The sequence below is a fragment of the Odocoileus virginianus genome, chromosome 2, assembly GCF_023699985.2.
Source record: "Odocoileus virginianus isolate 20LAN1187 ecotype Illinois chromosome 2, Ovbor_1.2, whole genome shotgun sequence".
Taxonomy (NCBI): domain Eukaryota; kingdom Metazoa; phylum Chordata; class Mammalia; order Artiodactyla; family Cervidae; genus Odocoileus; species Odocoileus virginianus.
The window spans coordinates 45,184,760-45,205,264 of record NC_069675.1 but is presented as its reverse complement, the minus strand read 5'-3'; the positions used below and the strand labels follow the sequence as shown (position 1 = coordinate 45,205,264).

At 42.9% G+C, this 20,505-nt stretch overlaps 1 protein-coding gene across 1 annotated transcript in view; it reads right to left on the bottom strand.

Moving 5' to 3' along the window:
* EIF2AK3 (eukaryotic translation initiation factor 2 alpha kinase 3) overlaps positions 1–18,114 on the bottom strand; it is an 84,936-nt gene extending 66,822 nt beyond the window's left edge. Inside the window, exons 1-2 of the mRNA XM_070479279.1 lie at positions 17,583–18,114; positions 409–538 (exon numbers count right to left, since the gene is read on the bottom strand). Coding sequence (XP_070335380.1) covers positions 409–538; positions 17,583–17,893 — 441 coding nt within the window. The 5' untranslated portion in view covers positions 17,894–18,114. The remainder of the gene's footprint in view (positions 1–408; positions 539–17,582) is intronic.
* Between the last annotated feature and the right edge of the window lie 2,391 nt (positions 18,115–20,505).

Here is a 20,505-nt window from a genome sequence, read left to right as displayed (position 1 = left end):
TTCCAACTGTTAAAACACAGTTGTTTACATTTGTTTTATTATTCCTAGGGACCTCGTGATGGTGGTGATGATGATGTTAGGAAGAAGAAATTATGATCATTTTACAGCTAATGAGCTTTATTGGTATAGCAGATAGTATCCTCAATTACTCATTTATACGATTAACTCATTTCAGGCCCCAAACAATCCTAAGTAGGTGACATCATCCACCTCATTTTACAGAAGGGGGAATTGAGGGAAAGAAGAGCAAATGCCTCCAGGGGACACAGCTTGCTAGAGAGAGACACCCCCCACACCTAGGTGATCAGCTCCTGAGCACCAGTCCTATAAGCAAATATCTACTAGTAACAGCAGCAAGTGCTCATTTTAACTAAGTTTTCCTGTCGACACATAACAGAAAATTCTCACCTCTGGTTTGCTAAGGCTGGATGACACCAAGGAACCAGACCCCACGTCCAAATCCCACTGCTTCTTCCCATGATTCTCAGGATCCAAGGCAGCGATTCGGCCATCTAAAGTGCTGATGATCACTAATGCTCTGTAAAATTCAAAATGAAAAGGACAGAGTTAAAAAGATACCAAAGGCATACACTCAAAAGAAACCAGCCTCTCCCAGACTTCCCTGGTGGTCCGGTGGGTAAGAATCCACTTGCCGGTGCAGGGGACATGGGTTTGATCTCTGGTCCAGGAAGATCCCACACGCCACAGTGCAAGTAAGTCCATGTGCCACAACTATTGAGCCCAAGCTCTAGAGTCTGTGCTCCACAAGAGAAGCCACCACAAGGAAAAGTCCACACACCACAACTAGAGAAAAGCCAAAGGGCAGCAACAAACACCCGGTGCAGCCAATAAAGAATGAAAGAAAGAAACCAGCTTCTCCCCAGGCCTCTATCTGTAAGGGCAGGGAGCAGGGGTACATCCCCGTGACACCTGTAGTCTTTCCACCTTGTCTTGAGCCCTCCAAGACAACTGCACTGTGCCCTTTTTCTGTTTGTGCCACTTATGAAAAGCCCCAGAGTCCAAGGTCACTCCTCGTCCCCACACTCTAATCCCCACTGGGAACTCAACACACCCTCTTCTGTTTCCCCAACTCCTGAAGCCTCACCCTGAAACAGCCTCCCCTGAATGTCCACTCACCTTCTTGCTCTAATAGAAACCTGAAGACACTCCTGAAGAAGCTATGAGGATTTTTTTTCTCCATCACTCTTACCAGGTCCAGTGATGGGGTAAATGTAGTCCTCATACCATGCTACCATTTCTAGACTATTTTCTTTCCTTCCTCTCTAAAAACCCTCAGGATCAAATCATTCCATCCATTACCCCTCCTAATAATTGTCTTTTAATCTTTGGGTCACTGGCTCCATTCCTTGGAAATTTTGGGCTCCTGGTTCACTGTCACTATTAATACATTCTGTGGGTTTTCAAGATCTGTCTACCTTGCCTCAGTCATTCCCATGATCAGACCCTAAGACCCTGTCATTACCTATCACAGCTTCCCTGTCCCACTGAAATGTTAAGCATCCAACCCTAAGCCACCAACTCCTCTTTTCAGCTCACCTCCTCTACTTCTCTGACCCCCCAGAATCTATTAGCTATTGATCCTACCACTGTTACCCTGAACTTCACCACCATTATGCCTTTACTTTGTCCTTATCCAGTTTTTTGTTTTTGTTTTGGTTTTTTCCTTAAAGCCAAGATAGTTTTTATTTACTTGACTTCACCAGTCTTAGTTCTCGCATGAGGGATCTTTGCTGCCGAGTGTGGGATCTAGCTCCCTGACCAGGGATGGAACCCAGGACCCCTGCATTGGGAATGCTGAATCTCAACCACCAGACTGCCAGTGAAGTTCCTCTTATGCAGCTTAAATTCCACATCTTTCATCTTAAGCACCTCCCTGCTCATGCCTTCAACTTCCTTTTTCCTCTCCTACACATCACACTGGACTAGCAGAACTTCAACCCGAGTTAAGCTCAACTTTCTGCCTTTGCTCCCTCTTGCATCTGTGCGGTTGAAGACAGACAGACATAACCATGCTGACAGGTATCACTTTTATTCATTTACCATCAACGTCAAAAGGGCTACAAATGATGTTCCACAACCATAATATGGTTCCCTAGTCTATCCTCTCCCACTGTCCCAAGTTAACTATTTCATTCTGCCTTTGTCCTCAAACTTCCTCCACTACTTCTTCCAAGCTCGTTCATCTCAGGGACTAGGACTCCTAGACAGGTGTTTACTAAGGAAAACAGAAATAATCAAGAGACCCCACCATCCCATCTCTCTATGTGTCAGCACTTGGACCCATGAAATCCCCCTCGCCTCCTAGTACTGCAAGTGAATTGTTCACATTCCCATCCACTTCCAACATTTCCACTCAGGCAACAGGTCTTTCCCCATGCACATATGAGGACCTGTTCCTCAAAATCTCTCCTCCTGCTTTCACATCAATTATTTCCCAACTAACACAGCACTCCCCACCCCCAGCCATCAAACCTGCTACTATTTCTCCCAACTTAAAAACCAAACCAGATTAAACATAAAGATTAACTCTCCATGCTCCAGCTTCCAATCCATTGCTTGCCCCACTTTGGAACAAAGCTCCTTGAAGGAGTTGTGGTGTAGTCTTAGTCCCCATATCCTCTCCCCCATTCCTTTACTGAACTATTTCTAATCAAGTTTTTGCCTCTACCCCTCCATTCAAAAGGCTCTCATAGGACTCATCCATGCCTTTCACACTGACAAATTCCATTCACTTGACTATCCAGTAGCACATGACCAGCCAGCCACTTCTCCTGCTCTCTATCAGCTACATTTTTTTTTCCCTCTAGTTTATTGGCACTTTTTAAAAAACTTGTAGCTGATTTACAGTGTTGCATTAGCTTCTGGTATACAGCAAAATAATTTAGTTACATATATCTATGTTCTTTTTCATATTCTTCTTCATTTTGCTTTATTATAGAATATTGAATGTAATTCCCTGTTACACTAAGAACTAAAGAGCTTCTTGATGAAGGTGAAAGAGGAGAGTGAAAAAGCTGGCTTCAAACTCAACACTCGGAAAACTAAGATCATGGCATCTGGTCCCATCACTTCATGGCAAATAGATGGGGAAACAATGGAAACAGTGACAGACTATTTTTTGGGCTCCAAAATCACAGCAGATGGTGACTGCAGTCATGAATTAAAAGACACTCGCTCCTTGGAAGAAAAGCTATGACAAACCTAGACAGCATATTAAAAAGCAGATATTGCTTTTTTGAACAAAGGTCCATATAATCAGAGCTATGGTTTTTCCAGTAGTCATGTATGGATGTGAGAGTTGGACTATAAAGAAAGTTGAGCACTGAAGAATTGATGCTTTTGAACTGTGGTGTTGGAGAAGACTCTCAAGAGTCCCTGGGACTGCGAGCAGACCGAACCAGTCAATCCTAAAGGAAAACAGTTCTGAATATTCATCAGAAGGACTGATGCTGAAGCTCCAATACTTTGGCCACCTGAATGTGAAGAGCCAACTCACTGGAAAAGACCCTGATGCTGGGAAAAACTGTAGGCAGGAGGAGAAGGGGAAAACAGAGGATGAGATGATTGGATGGCACCACCAACTCAATGGACATGAGTTTGAGCAAGCTCCAGGAGATGGTGAAGCACAGGGAAGCCTGGCGTACTGCAGTTCATGGGGTTGCAAGGAGTCGGACATGACTGAGCGACTGAACAACCCTGTGTTATACAGTAGGATTCCATCCATGGACAGAGGAGCCTGGCGAGCCCCAGTTCGTGGGGTCGGAAAGAGTAGGACACCACTTGGTGAATAACACATACATTAAGACCTGGTTGTTCATCCTCCATCAATCACCCTTCACACAGCTTCCAGGACACCATTCTCTCCTGATTATTTTTTCTCCATTCTATGCTTCCTTTCTCAGTCTCATTTCATGGTTGCTCCTCATCTCTCCTATCTCCAGAAATATTCTCTCCCTACATGTACTTTTCTTTAGTGCTCTCCTAGATTAAAATATCATCTATTCCTGGTGGCTTAGAAAATAAAGAATCCACCTGCAATGTAGGAGACGTGGGTTTGACCCCTGGGTTGAGACGATCCCCTGGAGAAGGAAATGGCAACCCACTCCAGTATTCTTGCCTGGAGAATCCCAGGGACGGAGGAGCCTGGTGGGCTGCCATCTATGGGGTCGCACAAAATCGGACACAACTGAAGCAACTTAGCAGTAGCAGCCAGCAGCAACAATGACGACATACATTCGAAACTTCCAAATTTATATTTCTGTTTCCAGGCCCCTTCCCTGAACTCTGGGCATACATCTCTAACTGCCTGCCACATTCAGACTGTGTAACAGGCTTCTCAGAGTTCACATACCTAAAATCAGTATCAGCAGACTCAGTCCTCCAATCCCTTAAACACATCGTGTGCAATTTTCCCTCAGGGTCTTTGTACCTGCTCTTCCTTCACATCCCGGAACATACACCCCAGATACATGACAAGCTCTCAATAAATATTTGCGGAATGAAAAGATGTGTAGAACAGTCTTTCTGGGAATTTGTTAGGTATATTTGTCTACTCCTCAAAGATGACACAAATTCCAAGCATAGACAGTTATACTCCTGGCTTGGATTATAAAAAGCTACTTTTATCTATTCTACTTCATATACGATATATACAAATTCAAAGTAAAGCTACAAGTTGACCAAGACAAACCAGTTCAAGTAATCTCCTTTGAAACCTTTCAAAGAAAATAAGACAAGCCAGTTCAAGTAAACTCCTTTGAAACCTTTCAGAGGACTTACTCATTTAGCAAATGAATAAATTTATCAAGTGAATAAAAGTGTTAATATAATTTAGTTCCCTATCTATACACTAATTTTCACTTTGAATTGTTCAAGTAGTAACTCTTAGCCTAATTTACGAAAATAAACATTTTTGCCATACTACAAACTAGTAATTTTAAATAAAAAACCAAAAGAAAAGGAACAATTGGACTTCCTTCCCCACACATTATCTTGCATTCTATAGTGATCTACCGGGAGTTGGAGAAGGATATAGTGAGCCAAAAAATTATATCATAATGAAAGGTATAAAAAATTCATACCTGATAAACCACCATGGAAAAGAATATGAAAAATTATATATATATATATATATATATATATATAATAGAGTATATTACATACTTTCAATTGAGTCACTTTGCTGTATGGGTTCAATCTCTGGTCTGGGAAGAACCCAGATGCCGCAGAGCAACTAAGCCCATGTGTTATATATAACTACTGAGTCCACGCTCTAAAGCCTGCAAGCCATAGCTACTGAGCCTGTGTGCCACAAGTACTGAGGCCCGCGTGCCTAGAGCCCATACTCCACAAGCAGAGAAGCCACCACAATGAGAGTCCAAAGCACTGCAAATGGAGAGCAACCCCCTGCTCACCACAACCAGAGAAAGGCCCAAGCAGCAGCGAAGACAGAACAGCCAAGAATAAACATTTCTTTTTTAAAGACGCATATGTCTTATGTAAAGATTCTGCTTTTTAAAATAAACAAGATATTTTCAGATGATGAACTGGATCCAGAGGGTATGTGTGAATTCAAGAAACAAGTGAAAGAAAGAAAAACATGCAGGCAGGAACAATTAAGTACATCACTCTGTTAAACTGGCCATTGATATTTAGTATAATCTGGTTGTTAGATTTGAATGGCATATCCTTAATTCTTTTTAACTCCTCTTAATGGGAATAACAGAAATTCCCATAACAAACCCTGTCAACTCTTCTTGCACGCTCAGGTATGTCCAACTCTTTGTGACCTCATGAACACAGCCTGCCAGGCTCCTCTGTCCATGGGATTTCCCAGGCAAGAATACTGGAATGGGTTGCCATTTCCTTCTCCAGGGGATCTTCCTGACCCAGGGATCAAAGCTGTGCCTCCGGCATCTCCTGCACTGGCAGGTGGATTCTTTACCACTTGAGCCACCTGGGAAGCACATGTCAGATGTCAAAAAAAAAAAAAAAAAAAAAAAATTCATTATCCCCACTGTTATAATTTATAGGCTCTGTCTCAAGCACATCACTGGAAGAGGGCTTTCCCTTCTGGGGCTGCTGGAAATGAGTAACAGTTGGAGGGCAAAGAGATACTTAATAGTTGAGATAGTTACATCTTATCACATTCTTGGAGAGAGGTGCTCTGACATACTATTGGTTGAGAGCCACATGAAGGAGACAGACACTGCTGAAAAACAGTCCCTCCAGCTGAATGCAGAACAACCAGAGGTCAAAATAAGATACAGCACTTAAAACAAACATCAAGGCCTTCCCTTTCCTCAAAAAAAAAAAAAAAAAACACAAAAAAACAGGGAGAATCTAAGGCCATTTATCTCCCCATAATCTACTCTATTTGGCAGCTTCTATGAACGAGATGAAAAACTCTTTAACTTGTTTAAAAACCAAAAGAACTACACAGGCAGCATTTCCAGTGGAAAGAATCAGAGCTTTGAAGTTAACCCTGTGTGCCCATCCCCATGGCCCTGCTGTTGTTCTGCTCATGGCTCCATTCAAATTGCTTTTTTCATGGATAAAACAGGACGATTTCACCCAGCTCAGCATAACTCAAATTGACCTGATTACCAAAATAATCTGGAGTGCTTGTTAAAAACCAGTAAAGGTTCACTGGTTCCCTCTGCAGAGGGGATTCAGAGATGGTGGCTTAACAAGTACCTGAGGTGAGTCTCAAGATAAGACCAGTCTGGCAAAGAGTGATTTACCTCAAAGGGTGATTGCCTGGGAGTAAAAAATAATAAAAATAATAATAATCCATTACCTGGATGAAGATGGCCTACTGATCAACACTATCAGCAAACTCTAGAAATTTCTCTCACTTACAGGCTGCTTTGGTTTACAAAGTCATTTGTTTGGATGGTTCAACAGCACGCACTGTTCTCTCACTCATAGCGTGATTCTTCAAAGCCCCTTTCAAGAAAGGTTTGCAATGACCTCGACTTGATGGCCAGGTCTCCTCCCCACATCAGGTTTGTCCCTCCAGTGATAGCTGGGACACAGTGTGAGGGCTCAGTCACTCAGTCGTGTCCATCTCTTTACAAACCTATGGACTGCAGCCCACCAGGCTCCACTGTCCATGGGACTTCCCAGGCAAGAGTACTAGAGTAGGTTGCCATGCCCTCCTCCAGGGGATCTTTCCAACCCAGGGATTGAACCTGTGTCTCCTATGTCTCCTGCATCAGCAGACGGATTCTTTACCACTGAGCCACCAGGGAAGCCCTTAGTTGGAACCGCTGTCTCCCATTCTAGACCAGTCCTTGCCCCCATCCTCACCTGCCATCCTGACAGCTTTCAATCTCCAAAAAGTAGGCCGAGGAATTCTAGTTTTATCCAAAGTCGCCACTTACTGCATGTGTAATCTGACAGCTCCCTAAACTAATGTAGTATTTACAGTTCATCCCTCTCCCAACCCCACTTCAGCATTTTCAGCAAGGCATCACCACAACGCGTTCAGAAAGCTTCCCTTCTCTCCCCAGGCTTTCTGCATCCACCCTATCACTGAACATCCATATCAGAAATGAAACCTGCCTCCTCCCTCACCCCTTGCATTTAAACAACAGTCGTGTACTCTTGATCTGTTTTTCAAGCTTCCTTTAAATCTTTTCATTCTTCTTCAGTCCCACTGTCCTTGTTCTATGACAGATTCGCATGTTGCATTAGACCATCTTAAAAAGATGTCCAGCCGACACAAAAACAAACCAGAAAAAAAAAAAAAAGACTAAAAAAAATTAACAGAAAACAAAACCCAAAACAAACAAACAAAAGACTTCCTGCCTCTGGCTTCTTCCTTCCTCTATTCTTCTGACAGTTTTGTTTCTATAACTAAAATCTGATCAACTTCCAAAGCTCCCTGTGCCCACTGAATAAAGGCCACACTACTTGGTATCACACATAATCTGGCATAACCTAGGTTTCTAACTCTTTGAACAAAGTTCCATTGTTAACTTGGCTCTTGTCTCATGTCTTTTTTTTTCTTTATTTTTTGTTGTCTTGTGTCTTAAATGATTTTATACATCCCCCAAATATCACTTCTAATGAATTTTCCTATCTTCAGAGAAACTATTTAAGTACTAATCAAAATATTCAAGACTTCTGGAGAAAAAGAGCTAATATTACTAATTAAGTCTGGTATTTAGTTCCAGTGCAAAACAGAAAACTTGCCTTTTTAATTAGCCTTCTCCTCAGTGAACGGCCAATTTCCCTTAGATTATTTGGAAAACATAGAACCCATCTCCTGGCTCCCCGACAAGCAAGTACATGAGGGTCCCGGAGCGCTGGTTTGGCAAGCACAGCTTTGAGCCGGTGCTCACATCATCCCAGCAGCCGAGACCTTCCCTGACACTCCATGTTCAAGGGCTCGCTCACTTGACGTCTCCATTCTCTTCGCTCTCAAACTCCTCTTATGTCATTATCATCCATTTCAGCACAGTTAATTCTTTAACACATGTGGCTCCCTCTCAGGCCTGGACTCAAGGACAGTCCATGTATCCATCCCCAGCACCCAGTAGTGTGGAGCTCCTAGTAAGAGGCAGTAAATGTTTGTTGGATGAATACATTTGGCTGGGGCAGATACTACTACTCACATAAAACAAAAAAGGAGCTGAGAAAGATGTGAAAAGATGCAACTTGGCTAAGGTCATGCACCTAAAAGAGGTTTTGGACAGAACTGTGAAGCATAAATTTTGGGTTTTTTTTTTTTAACTCTAATTCAACTATTCTGTTAACTATATGTCTGCATAAGTGGCGACTCCTGTATTACTATAATGTGCAGCTTTTATTCCCCCCAGAAATCTCATCAAAATGTCACACATCCTGTTACTGCTCTGATTATGCCCTTAACTGAGCAGAAATGCTCTTAGGCCACAATGAATACCAATTTTAAAAAATTTTGTTTGCTCCAACTTCCATCACCTAGAACCCCTGCTTATTTATAATTAAGTTTATCAGAGTATGATAAGTAAATGCTGAATTCTTTCATACAGTAACTTGGCCTGAATAAATTTCCCATTTGAAACAGAAGTAGGTGACAGTAGAAAGTTCTATCGATTGAACGGTTTCTACGTTAACAACTGCTTATTTTAAAATTGCATATTTCCTTTCATAGAAAAAAAAACAGTCACAAAATTAAAAATGTGATTGGGTTAAATCTGTTTTTTTTTTTAATGTAACCAAGAATCCTCTACCTAAAATATATGCTCTCACTCAAGGAAGCATATATTCTTGTTGAAAAACAAATATATTAAAAAAAAGAAAAACAAATATATTAATTGGACTTTACTTCATAGTCCTCACCTACTAAGTAAATCTTCAGATTAAACTTCCTTTATTTAAACCTGTCACAAGACTAGTCATGCCCCCAATACAAACATATATAGTGCCAAGAATGACTGACTATATAACTCTGACATATCAGCTAAGCCTTACATAAATACTCTTAAGTTTTCAATGTTATAAACCAAGTGAGGGAAGCAGATATCCGTTTCCAATTAGAATTAAACATTTTTGAAGCACTTTGCTTTATTCTATGAAATCTTTTAAATAAAATGGTTATTGACAAATAGAACAGGGTAGAAAACATTAGAAAGTGTTTTTTAAACTTTTTATTTTGTATTGGGGTATAGCCAATTACCTGGAGGAGGAAATGAAAACTCACTCCAGGATTCTTGCCTGGAGAATCCCATGGAGAGAGGAGCCTGGCAGGCTACAGTCCAAAGGGTCACGAAGAGTCCAACACAGCTAAGTAATTTAGCACATAGCCAATTAACAATATTGTGTTAGTTTTAGGTGAACAGTGAAGGCACTCAGCCATACATACACATGTATCCATTCTCCTACAAACTCCCCATCCAGGCTGCCACATAACACTGAGCAGAGTTCCAGGTGCTATACAGTAGGTCCGTGTTGCTTACCCATTTTAAATATAGCAGTGTGTACATGCCCATCCCAAACTCCCTAATTACCCCTTCCCCCCACGTCAACCATAATAAGTTTGTTCTCTCAAGTCTGTCTCTTTCTGAAAAACTTAAAATTTCCCCCCTCACACTTATTTCTAAAACCTACCAGCTTTCCTTTCTGCATTTTAAAATGTTTCGTAATAAAAATATACAATCAGCTCCTATCTTACAAAAAAAAAAAAACCGATGGAGTTTCCAGACAGTATTTATGGAATGAAGGACCACGTGGAAGCCACAGCTCACAGCTGGTGATAAAGACAGGTCACCTTCTGCACCCAGGAGTGTGAACACAGAACAGTTTCCTCAACCCTGTCAATATCAAAGCCAGAGTCCAGGTGTCAATTACACTAAAAAGACAATTATAGACAGGAAGGATAATCCATTACTCACCAGGTACATTTACTTTGGCTTATAGCCTGCCTTGAAAATTATGCACAAATTCTTCTTTCGGTGTGATTCTTAGTCAACTTTAAAAGTCTGGAGTCTTATGGTTGCCAAGGGGAAGGGATAGTTAGGGAGTCTGGGATGGACATGTTCATAGTCCTATATTTAAAATGGTAAGCAACAAGGACCTACTGTACTGTACATGGAATTCTGTTCAATGTTATGTGGCAGCTGGATGGGAGGGGACTGTGGGGGAGAATGGATACATGGATATCTATGACTAGGTCCCTTTGCTGTACATCTGAAACTGTCACAACATTATTAATCGACCAGACCCCAATACAAAATAAAAAGTTTTAAATAAGTGAAAAAAAAAAGTCTGGGGTCAGAAAAGTGAACAGATAACTGAGTTTCCTTTTAACACCGTATCCTGTAATTCTATTATTCAATGGTCATTTTAGCTGGGAAAAACAAGGCTTGATTATGAATTTGAAAATCTGAGGAAGACTAGATTTCTAAACCATTGATTCAGATCAGATCAGCTAGTAAAGGATAGAGAGGAGAAAAAAATAAAGAGAAATTAAATCATCTTATATTTGGGAAGTGTTTTCCTGTTACAACTCATTAAATCCAAAAATTCCAGGTTACAGATGCACAAATTAAAGAAGCATGAGAGACGAAATGAATGTCAAATGTAGTGATATGATACTTTTGTTAGAGAGGAATCAGAGGCAAAAGGAACTTTGCCTCTAAAATTGGTGTAAGAGCTAAAACTAGTGCTTTACAATTTCCAAGGTTGTCAGATATCAGTTGGAGGATGCTCAACCCATCACAAGAATGCCAAATGACATCTTGCAGTTTGCTTTTCGCGCTGAAGTCAGAAAACTGGTAACTCATCATATAACGCCAACATGCATGCATAAAACTGAACAGTGAGGTGAGAGTCTGACTTTCTTCCCAACATTCTGCAATGACCGTCTCATTTAAATTTCAACTAAAAGTAATATTCACCAGAAGAACCGCTGACAACAAGACTGCTACAAGAAAAACAAGTTCATTTTAGCTACTTTTTAAAGGGAAAAAAATTGTTTACTCACTCATTTACATGCCTGAGATGCAGAGTAAGCATTTAGATTGAAAATTCCATCAAAAGAAAATGAAAAGTCCATCAAGAGAAAAAAAAAAGAATGAGCAAGTTGCATTCTGCTTCTTGGGAGATAAAAGACAACCTGTAAAAACAAAGATCTCAATTTCCCACCTCCTACTTTTAAAAAGTTTTGCAAAGACTATGGCTCTTCACAGTTATCTGCAATAAACGCTTGGTTAATCCATATTTTTTCCCCTAATCTTCCTTCTTTAAATAAACAGGATATTGGTTTATTATTATAGAACTGATATTCTCTCTCTCTTTTTTCCCACTTTTTTCTGTAGTGCATTTTAAAAAAGTCTTTTACAAACTACTCTTGCTGATTCTACCAATTTACTTACTCAAGGTTTCTCAAACTTTCCGTACTATCTTAAGCTACTAGGCAGACCCCTAAACCCCAGCCCATCTTATCCTAACCAATTCTGTTTGCCAAAGATCTCTCACTCTCTGGCAGGCGAAATCCCTCTCTTTTCACTCTTTTTCTTTCTGAGAAAGAAGCAGTTTTGCTTGCCAACTACCTTCGCCTCCTCTCCTATTCCTTCCTTTTCCAACTTGTCTGTATAAGCTCCCACTCTCTGAATGTATAAAGAAGATCAGAGATCCCAATAGGTTTAACAGTGAGGGACTGAGGAAGTGGGGCCAAAAGGATGAATCTTTTCTCTGGGGGGCAGGGGGGAGCCCTGAGCTGTGTAGCGTGGCTTAAAGGATCTCAGTTCCCCAACCAGGGACTGAACCTATGCCCCCAGCAGTGGAAGCTCAGAGTCCTAACCAATGAACCACTAGGGAATTCCCAGAAAGGATGAATCTTTAACCCCTTCTTTAGGTATGCTTGCTCTCTTGCTAAGTCACTTCTGTCGTCCAATTCTTTGCAACCCTATGGACTGCAGCCTGCGAGGCTCCTCTGTCCATGGGATTTTCCAGGCAAGAATACTAGACTGGGTTGTCACTCCTGACCCAGGGATTGAACCCTCTCTTACATCCACCTGCATTGGCAGGCAGGATCTTTACCACTACCTTCATCTTCTCAGTCCTTACCCTATGCCTCCTGTACAGCCTGGCCAGCTGTACCTGTCTCCTTTGCCAGCTTATCTCTCCAAAACATAAAGGGCATTTCCTGAAGATTTTATCACAAGCTCCTCTTTGCAGTTTCAAAAATTTACCCTGACATCTCTCCACCTGCAGGCATTCAACTTCCTACTAATCTCTCCCTCTAGACGTCCTGCCAGCACTGCCAAGTCACCATGTCCAACACCAACCAGTTACCTTTTCCTCTCTGCTCCCCTTAATCTTTCCACTTTCCACCTGTGCTCTACTTCTTAGCCATCCCATCTGCATCTTCAGCCAGTGGTGCCAAGAGAGGAGGAATCAATTTATTTGCCAAGAACCAAGGTTCCACCTGTGATCTCTCATCTCTACCTCCTCTGTTCTCTATCCACTGGACAGTGCACCTCTCATGGGCACTGCTATAACATGCTCCTTCTGGTTTCCACACCTCACGTTTTTTTAATGTACACAGTAATGCTGGAGAAACAGTTCCTAAACACAAGCTTAGATCAAGTCTGGCATTTGAGATACTCTACACAACACTTCTCAAACTGTAGTGTGTGGGGGACTTTCCTGATGGTTTAGTGGTTAAGACTCTTCACTTTCATTGCAGGGGGCATGGGTTTGATCCCTGGTTGGGGAACTAAGGGAGCTTCCCAAGTAGCGCTAGCAGTAAAGAATCCACCTACCAATGCAGGTAGATGTAACAACACAGGTTCGATCCCTGGATTGGGAAGATCCTTTGGAGGAGGAAATGGCAACTCCCTCCAGTATTCTGGCCTGGAGAATCCCATGGACAGAGGAGCCTGGCAGGCTACGGTACATAGTGTCAGACACAACTGAAGTGACTCAGCATGCATCCAATCAGGGAACTAAGATCCTACATGCCAAGGGGTACAGCCAAAAACAAACTACAGTGTGCATGTGAATTGCATGCTGATCTTGTTAAAATGCAGATACTCATTCAGTGGGTCTGAGCGGTGCCTGATTCCGGATTTCTAAAATTTCTAGCATTTCCAGGTGATGATGATGTTACTAGCATACAGCTGTATATATACAATATGGCTGCAACCTATTTTTCTAGCCTTATCTTCTACCCCTCCCTGCCCAGCACACATGTATGTATGTTTGTAACTCTTTTGTGCCTACAGGTCACTCACATGCACACATACACACAAATGCACACAAGCAAAATAATGGGTGTGTGTGTATGCACTCAGTCGTGTCCGGCTCTTTGGGGTCCTGTGGACTGCAACCTATCAGGCTTCTCTGTCCGTGGAATTGCCCAGGCAAAAATACTGGAGTGGGTTGCCATGCCCTCCTCCAGGGGATCTTCCAAACCCAGGGATCAAACCCGAGTCTCCAGCATCTCCTGCATTGGCAGGCTGATTCTTTACCACTAGTGCCACCTGGGAAGCCCTCCCTAAACACACAGCTTCTGTGCCCCTCACTGTGTCCTCAAGTCCAGGCTCTGCTCACCACATTTCTACCCACTTTTGAGGAAGCAACTCATTCTGCCAGAGTATTTTCTTGTCTTCTTTCCTACCTTACCCCAGTACCACTCACTGACTGCCACAAGGAACATGGGACACTGAGAGCACTTAATTTGCATGGCTTCTGCCCTATAAGGTCATTACGGGTCATCTTATTTCATCCTCACTGCTGGACTGCACCTCTTGCTGGAGGACAGGGGCTAACTGCCTAACCTCTGTAACCCCAGGGTATCGTGGGGGGGCCTTTTAAGCACCAACAAACACCTGTTCCAGTGGATCTGTATTTTAAGAAAAATGAAACATACCACTCTATGTAACTCACTTTGGGCAAGTGCTTCAGAAGTTTAAGATAAATAAAAACATTCTTTCTGGATAACTAATTCATTAGCAAAACCTCTGAAAATTCTGTCAAATGTTTGGCATTTTGAAATCATCTACATATAAACATTCAAAGGGTGTTTCTAAAATTTTAGTACTTCCCAGGTGATGCGAGTGGTAAAGAACCCACCTGCCAAGGTGGGTTCAATCACTGGGTTGGGAAGATCCCCTGGAGGAGGGTATGGCAACCCACTCCAGTATTCTTGCCTGGAGAATGCCATGGACAGAGGAGCCTGTTGAGCTACCGTCCACAGGGTCACAAAGAGTTGGGCATGACTGAAGTGACTTAGCGCCCTCACCCAGGCATACAGATCAAAGCTCTGATATTTAACTGAAAAATTAAGCCTAATTTGTCATAATCTAGTCATGATTACATTTAAACTTAAAATACTTTCTAATCCAGTAACGCTCTCTGGTTTAATTTACCTAGTGCTCCTGTTATCATTCCATCCATTAAATGGGATCTCACTTTCTCCTCCGGTGTGCTAAGGTTAGCCATCTGCGAAATAATTTACCATTAAAATGCCTCACACGTGTGCCCAGCCATGAAAAGTGCTTTAAAATATGTATCTTGAAGAAACGTTTTTAAGGAGATGAAACAACTCAACCAAAACAGCCCTATGTTAAATGTTTATATACTAAACCCTCTAAATATCAAAGAACTAAGCAATCTATAGATTCAATGCAATCCCTATCAAACTACCAACGGTATTTTTCACAGAACTAGAACAAATAATTTCACAATTTGTATGGAAATACAAAAAACCTCAAATAGCCAAAATAACCTTGAGAAAGAAGAATGGAACTGGAGGAATCAACCTGCCTGACTTCAGACTATACTACAAAGCCACAGTCATCAAGACAGTACGGTACTGGCACAAAGACAGAAATATAGATCAATGGAACAGAATAGAAAGCCCAGAGATAAATCCATGAACCTATGGTCACCTTATCTTCGACAAAGGAGGCAAGGATATATAATGGAAAAAAGACAACCTCTTTAACAAGTGGTGCTGGGAAAACTGGTCAACTACCTATAAAAGAATGAAACTAGAACACTTTCTAACACCATACACAAAAATAAACTCAAAATGGATTAAAGATCTAAATGTAAGACCAGAAACTATCAAACTCCTAGAGGAGAACATAGGTAAAACACTCTCCGACATAAATCACAGCAGGATGCTCTATGACCCACATCCCAGAATTTTAGAAACAAAAGCAAAAATAAACAAATGGGACCTAATGAAACTTAAAAGCTTTTGCACAACAAAGGAAACTATAAGCAAGGTGAAAAGACAGCCCTCAGATTGGGAGAAAATAATAGCAAACGAAGCAACAGACAAAGGATTAATCTCAAAAATATACAAGCAACTCCTCCAGCTCAACTCCAGAAAAATAAATGACCCAATCAAAAAATGGGCCAAAGAACTAAACAGACATTTCTCCAAGGAAGACATACAGATGGTACAAAAACACATGAAAAGATGCTCAACATCACTCATTATCAGAGAAATGCAAATCAAAACCACAATGAGGTACCATTACACGCCAGTCAGGATGGCTGCTATCCAAAAGTCTACAAGCAATAAATGCTGGAGAGGGTGTGGAGAAAAGGGAACCCTCTTACACTGTTGGTGGGAGTGCAAATTAGTACAGCCACTATGGAAAACAGTGTGGAGATTTCTTAAAAAGCTGGAAATAGAACTGCCATATGACCCAGCAATCCCACTTTTGGGCATACACACCGAGGAAACCAGATCTGAAAGAGACACGTGCACCCCAATGTTCATCACAGCACTGTTTATAATAGCCAGGACATGGAAGCAACCTAGATGCCCATCAGCAGATGAATGGATGAGGAAGCTGTGGTACATATACACCATGGAATATTAATCAGCCATTAAAAAGAATTCATTTGAATCAGTTCTAATGAGATGGATGAAACTGGAGCCCATTATACAGAGTGAAGTAAGCCAGAAAGATAAAGATCATTACAGTATACTAACACATATATATGGAATTTAGAAAGATGGTAATGATAACCCTATATGCAAAACAGAAAAAGAGACTCAGATGTATAGAACAGACTTGTGGACGCTGGGAGAAGGCGAGGGTGGGATGTTTCAAGAGAACAGCACTGAAACATGTATATTATCTAGGGTGAAACAGATCACCAGCCCAGGTTGGGTGCATGAGACAAGTGCTCGGGCCTGGTGCACTGGGAAGACCCAGAGGGATCGGGTGGAGAGGGAGGTGGGAGGGGGGAACAGGATGGGGAATACATGTAAATCCATGGCTAATTCATTTCAATGTATGACAAAAACCACTGCAATGATGTAAAGTAATTAGCCTCCAACTAATAAAAATAAATGGAAAACAAAAAAAAGAAAAAATAAGTAAATATCAAAGAACTGCCGAAATTCAAACAAACAAAACCATAGCTTCTAAACTTCAGTGTGTTCAAGAATTGTCTGCAGTGCGTATTAAATGTGCAGATTCCAGTTTCTTATCCTGAGGAAGTCTAATCCAGTCAATCTGGAATGGGACTTAGAAAACTGTACAGTCCACCAGCATGCCCGGGCGGTTCTGATGCAGGTGTTCCACAGATCTCAATTAGAGAAATACTGACCTCAACCCTGGTGCGTGGGCACTACAGGGATGTATTTTTTTTTTTAATGTTGAAATCTCTTTATGAAGTTCTTTCCCCAAAGAGCTGTCACACTAGCACAAACATAGGTAATTCATTTAAAAAAAAAAGATGGGGGGGGGGGTGCTGTAAGTTGCTTGGGGTACGAGTAAAGCTCGAAAGCAATCAAAGAAAGAAAGTAACGTTTCTTTCCCACTTCGCACACCGTTCTCCTAGCATCCTCCAGTACCTTCGAGGATGCTGCTCGTACCAGGGAACTACAACTGGGCGCCAGGGAGCAGAGTGAGGCCCTTCTCTGGTCCAGGGGATGGACAGGCGGACCCGATCTCTCCCCCAGGTCACCAGCGGTCCTCGGCCAGCTAGAGGTCGCGGCGGAGGGGGGACCGCGGCCCCCGGATCCTCCGCGGCGCACGCGCATAAACAAGTCGCTTCCAGGGGGTCAGTGATCTCGGTGGTCTACCCGCGCCCCTTACCTGCCGCATGGCCGAATATCGGGCTCCTCTTCCGGCTCCGGCTCCGGCTCCGGCGGCTCCTGCTCGCCTGCGGCCGCCGGCAGCGCTTCGGAGTCCTCCACCGTCACTTCGGCCGCAATCACTGCGCCCGCCGCCGGCACTCGCGTAGCCGAGGTGGGAGCCGCCGCGGCTCCCAGGCCGAACGCCGCCTCCGCTGTCGGTGCGAGGAGGTCAGAGGTGCGCCGCGCGGCCACTGTCCCTGCCACGAGCCCCAGCAGCAGTGGCAGTAGCAGCGCCCGTGCCAGCGACCCCGGGCCGGTGGCGCGCTCCATCAGCGGCCCGCCCCGCGAGCCGGCATGGAGGTGTAGCCGCCGGCGCCCGTCTCTCCCGCAGTTCAGAATCCCCGACCAAGACGAGGACGCGCTAGGGACTCCGCCGCTCCTAGACGGTCAGGAAGTCCAGCAGCTATCCCTCGGCCACGTCTTAGCCCGGCCTCCGCCAGCGCCACCTGAGTGACAGCTTCCCTCGGACATCGCCCATTGAGCGAGCTTTCCGCGCATCTGTTCGCTGATTGGCTGCAGACTCTGCCACTCTGGGCACCGACGCTAGTCTTGTTGGAGCAGGTGGGCTCTCCCGGGTTGTCAACAGCAAAGCTGCCAATCAAATTGTATTGCCTTTAGCCCGAGGCCCGCCCTCTTCCGGACGCGCTTACCAATGAGAAACTCCCCTCCAAGCAGTTTTTTTACCTGATTGGTTGATTTGGCAGTACCCAGAACACCATTCCCCAGAGAAGATTGGCCATTGTGCTGATTGGCCTCGCCCCTCAAAGCGAGGCGCTAGAGAATACTTGAATATCATTGGTGGAAACGGCTGTCCTTCAAAAGTCTGAGATAATTTCTTCTTGATTGGTTGGAAGCAGCACTTACTACGTGGCGGATTCTGACTGCGGAGAGGACAGTCCCAAGTGAAAGGAAGAGTGAAAGGCGAGTCCCTGGTGGTGGGGAGGCGGCCGATCTTCAAGGAGTTATCTCTGTGAAGTCTGGTCCGTTTGGAAAGCCAAAAGAAGAGCAGGAAAAATAAGTGACCGCACAAAACATGTAGTTCCTGAAAGTGAAAGGGGTAACGTGAGTTGGGGAGACGATCCAGCCATCGGGCTGGGAATTACGGCTTGTTTAGAGATGCTGATTTCTTCGGTGACCTACAGCAATCTAGTCTACCCGACACGCCCCTTCCTTGTTCGAAAGGAGAAGGAGCACAAGCCCGGTGCACTTACGTCATTTGTCTACAGTCACATAAGTAGTTATTTACGGAACCATGACTTTTCATCCAAGCCTTCTGATCCTGGTCTGCCATGCTTTGTAGCTCACTAACAGGGCAAGAAAGAGAGAAAACCACAAAAGGCCAAACTGGAGATTTGAATGCTTGGCCAAGGCAGTAGAACTTTCCATGCAGCGGTTCTGGACACCCTGAAGATTCCTGAGCAGATGAGTGAAGTGACAAGAGTTGTGGTTTAGAAACAACCCAACTGCTGTGAATTCCTTAGCAGTGTTCTCAAAAGAGCGTTAAAGATGAGACCAGTTGGGTGGCTATATGTGAGAGGCTATGTCCCCATCAAAATTTTGAAGATCTTATTTTTTCTAAGCTACTGGCATACAGACATGCTCTTAACTTCTTCAGTCCAAAAGCAAAACAAGCAAAACCCTCCACTTCCCCTTCCACAGTCAACCGTATTTCATAGTTGCTCAGTTCAGAAAAAACTAAAGTGTCTTCGATTCCTCTTGTCCCTTTGTCAAACACACTGCTTTTGTTCCCACAACTCCATCAAACTGCTCATGCTGTGGCCACCATTGCTAAATTCAAAAGACTAGTCTTCATTTTATCATCTATATAATGAACCCAGACAGAGGATGAGGTGGTTGGATGGCATCACTATTCAATGGAAATGAACTTGGGCTAACTCTGGGTGATGGCGAAGGACAGGGAGGCCTGGCATGCTGCAGTCCATGGGGTTGCAAAGAGTCAGAGAGGACTTGGCAACTGAACAACAACAATAACTAACCCAGTACATCAGTCTTTCCCGTATAAAACACTTTTCACTGGTTTTCCAGCTTCCATGTCGGCCAAATCATAGCCCTCATTACCACCTTATTTTAACTTAATCTCCTCCTCAAAAGGCTTCTCTCCAAATAAGGTTACATTCGGGGGTACTAGGGTCAGGACTTAAAGGCATGAATTTCAAAGGAGACACAATTCAGCTCATAACACCCAGATACTCATGAGACTAGTTCTGGCACTTCTTTCAGGGTTCTGTTACCTTCCCAGTAAAGCCTCTCCTGACCATCCTTTTTAAAATTGAACTCCCCACCCCACCTCAATTCCTAAACTCCTCCCCTGCTTTATTTTTCTCTTTATTTTTTTTAATTTTTTAATTTTATATATATATATATATCTTTCCTCTTCAACACAATCTTTTCAGTTCAGTCACTCAGTGCTGTCCGATTCTTTGGGACCCCATGGACTGCAGTACAGGCTTCCCTGTCCATTATCTCCCAAGTTTGTTCAAACTCATGTCCATTGAGTCAATGATGCTATAATTTGCATATTTATTTATTGTCTGTCTCCCTCCATGCCTACATAAATTGCATTACCATTTACACATTGATATGTTCAAAGAGCCTAAAACAATGGAAAGTATTTAGTGAGCATTTAATAAATATTTGTTGAATAAATGAAAATCTGAGGACAGAGCAAAATGGATAAATGAAGGAGATTGTAGTTGTTATAGATAGAAGGGAGTGATTAAGAAAGCAAGAACCCAGAGTATCTGGAGAAAACAGAGACTGCTGTGCCTTCCATGTTGAAAGTAGAGATTAGAAAGTACCCCAAAAAGATAAATTATTTTGAAATGAAGAGAAAATAGATGAGAGAGCTCAAACTAGTTGAT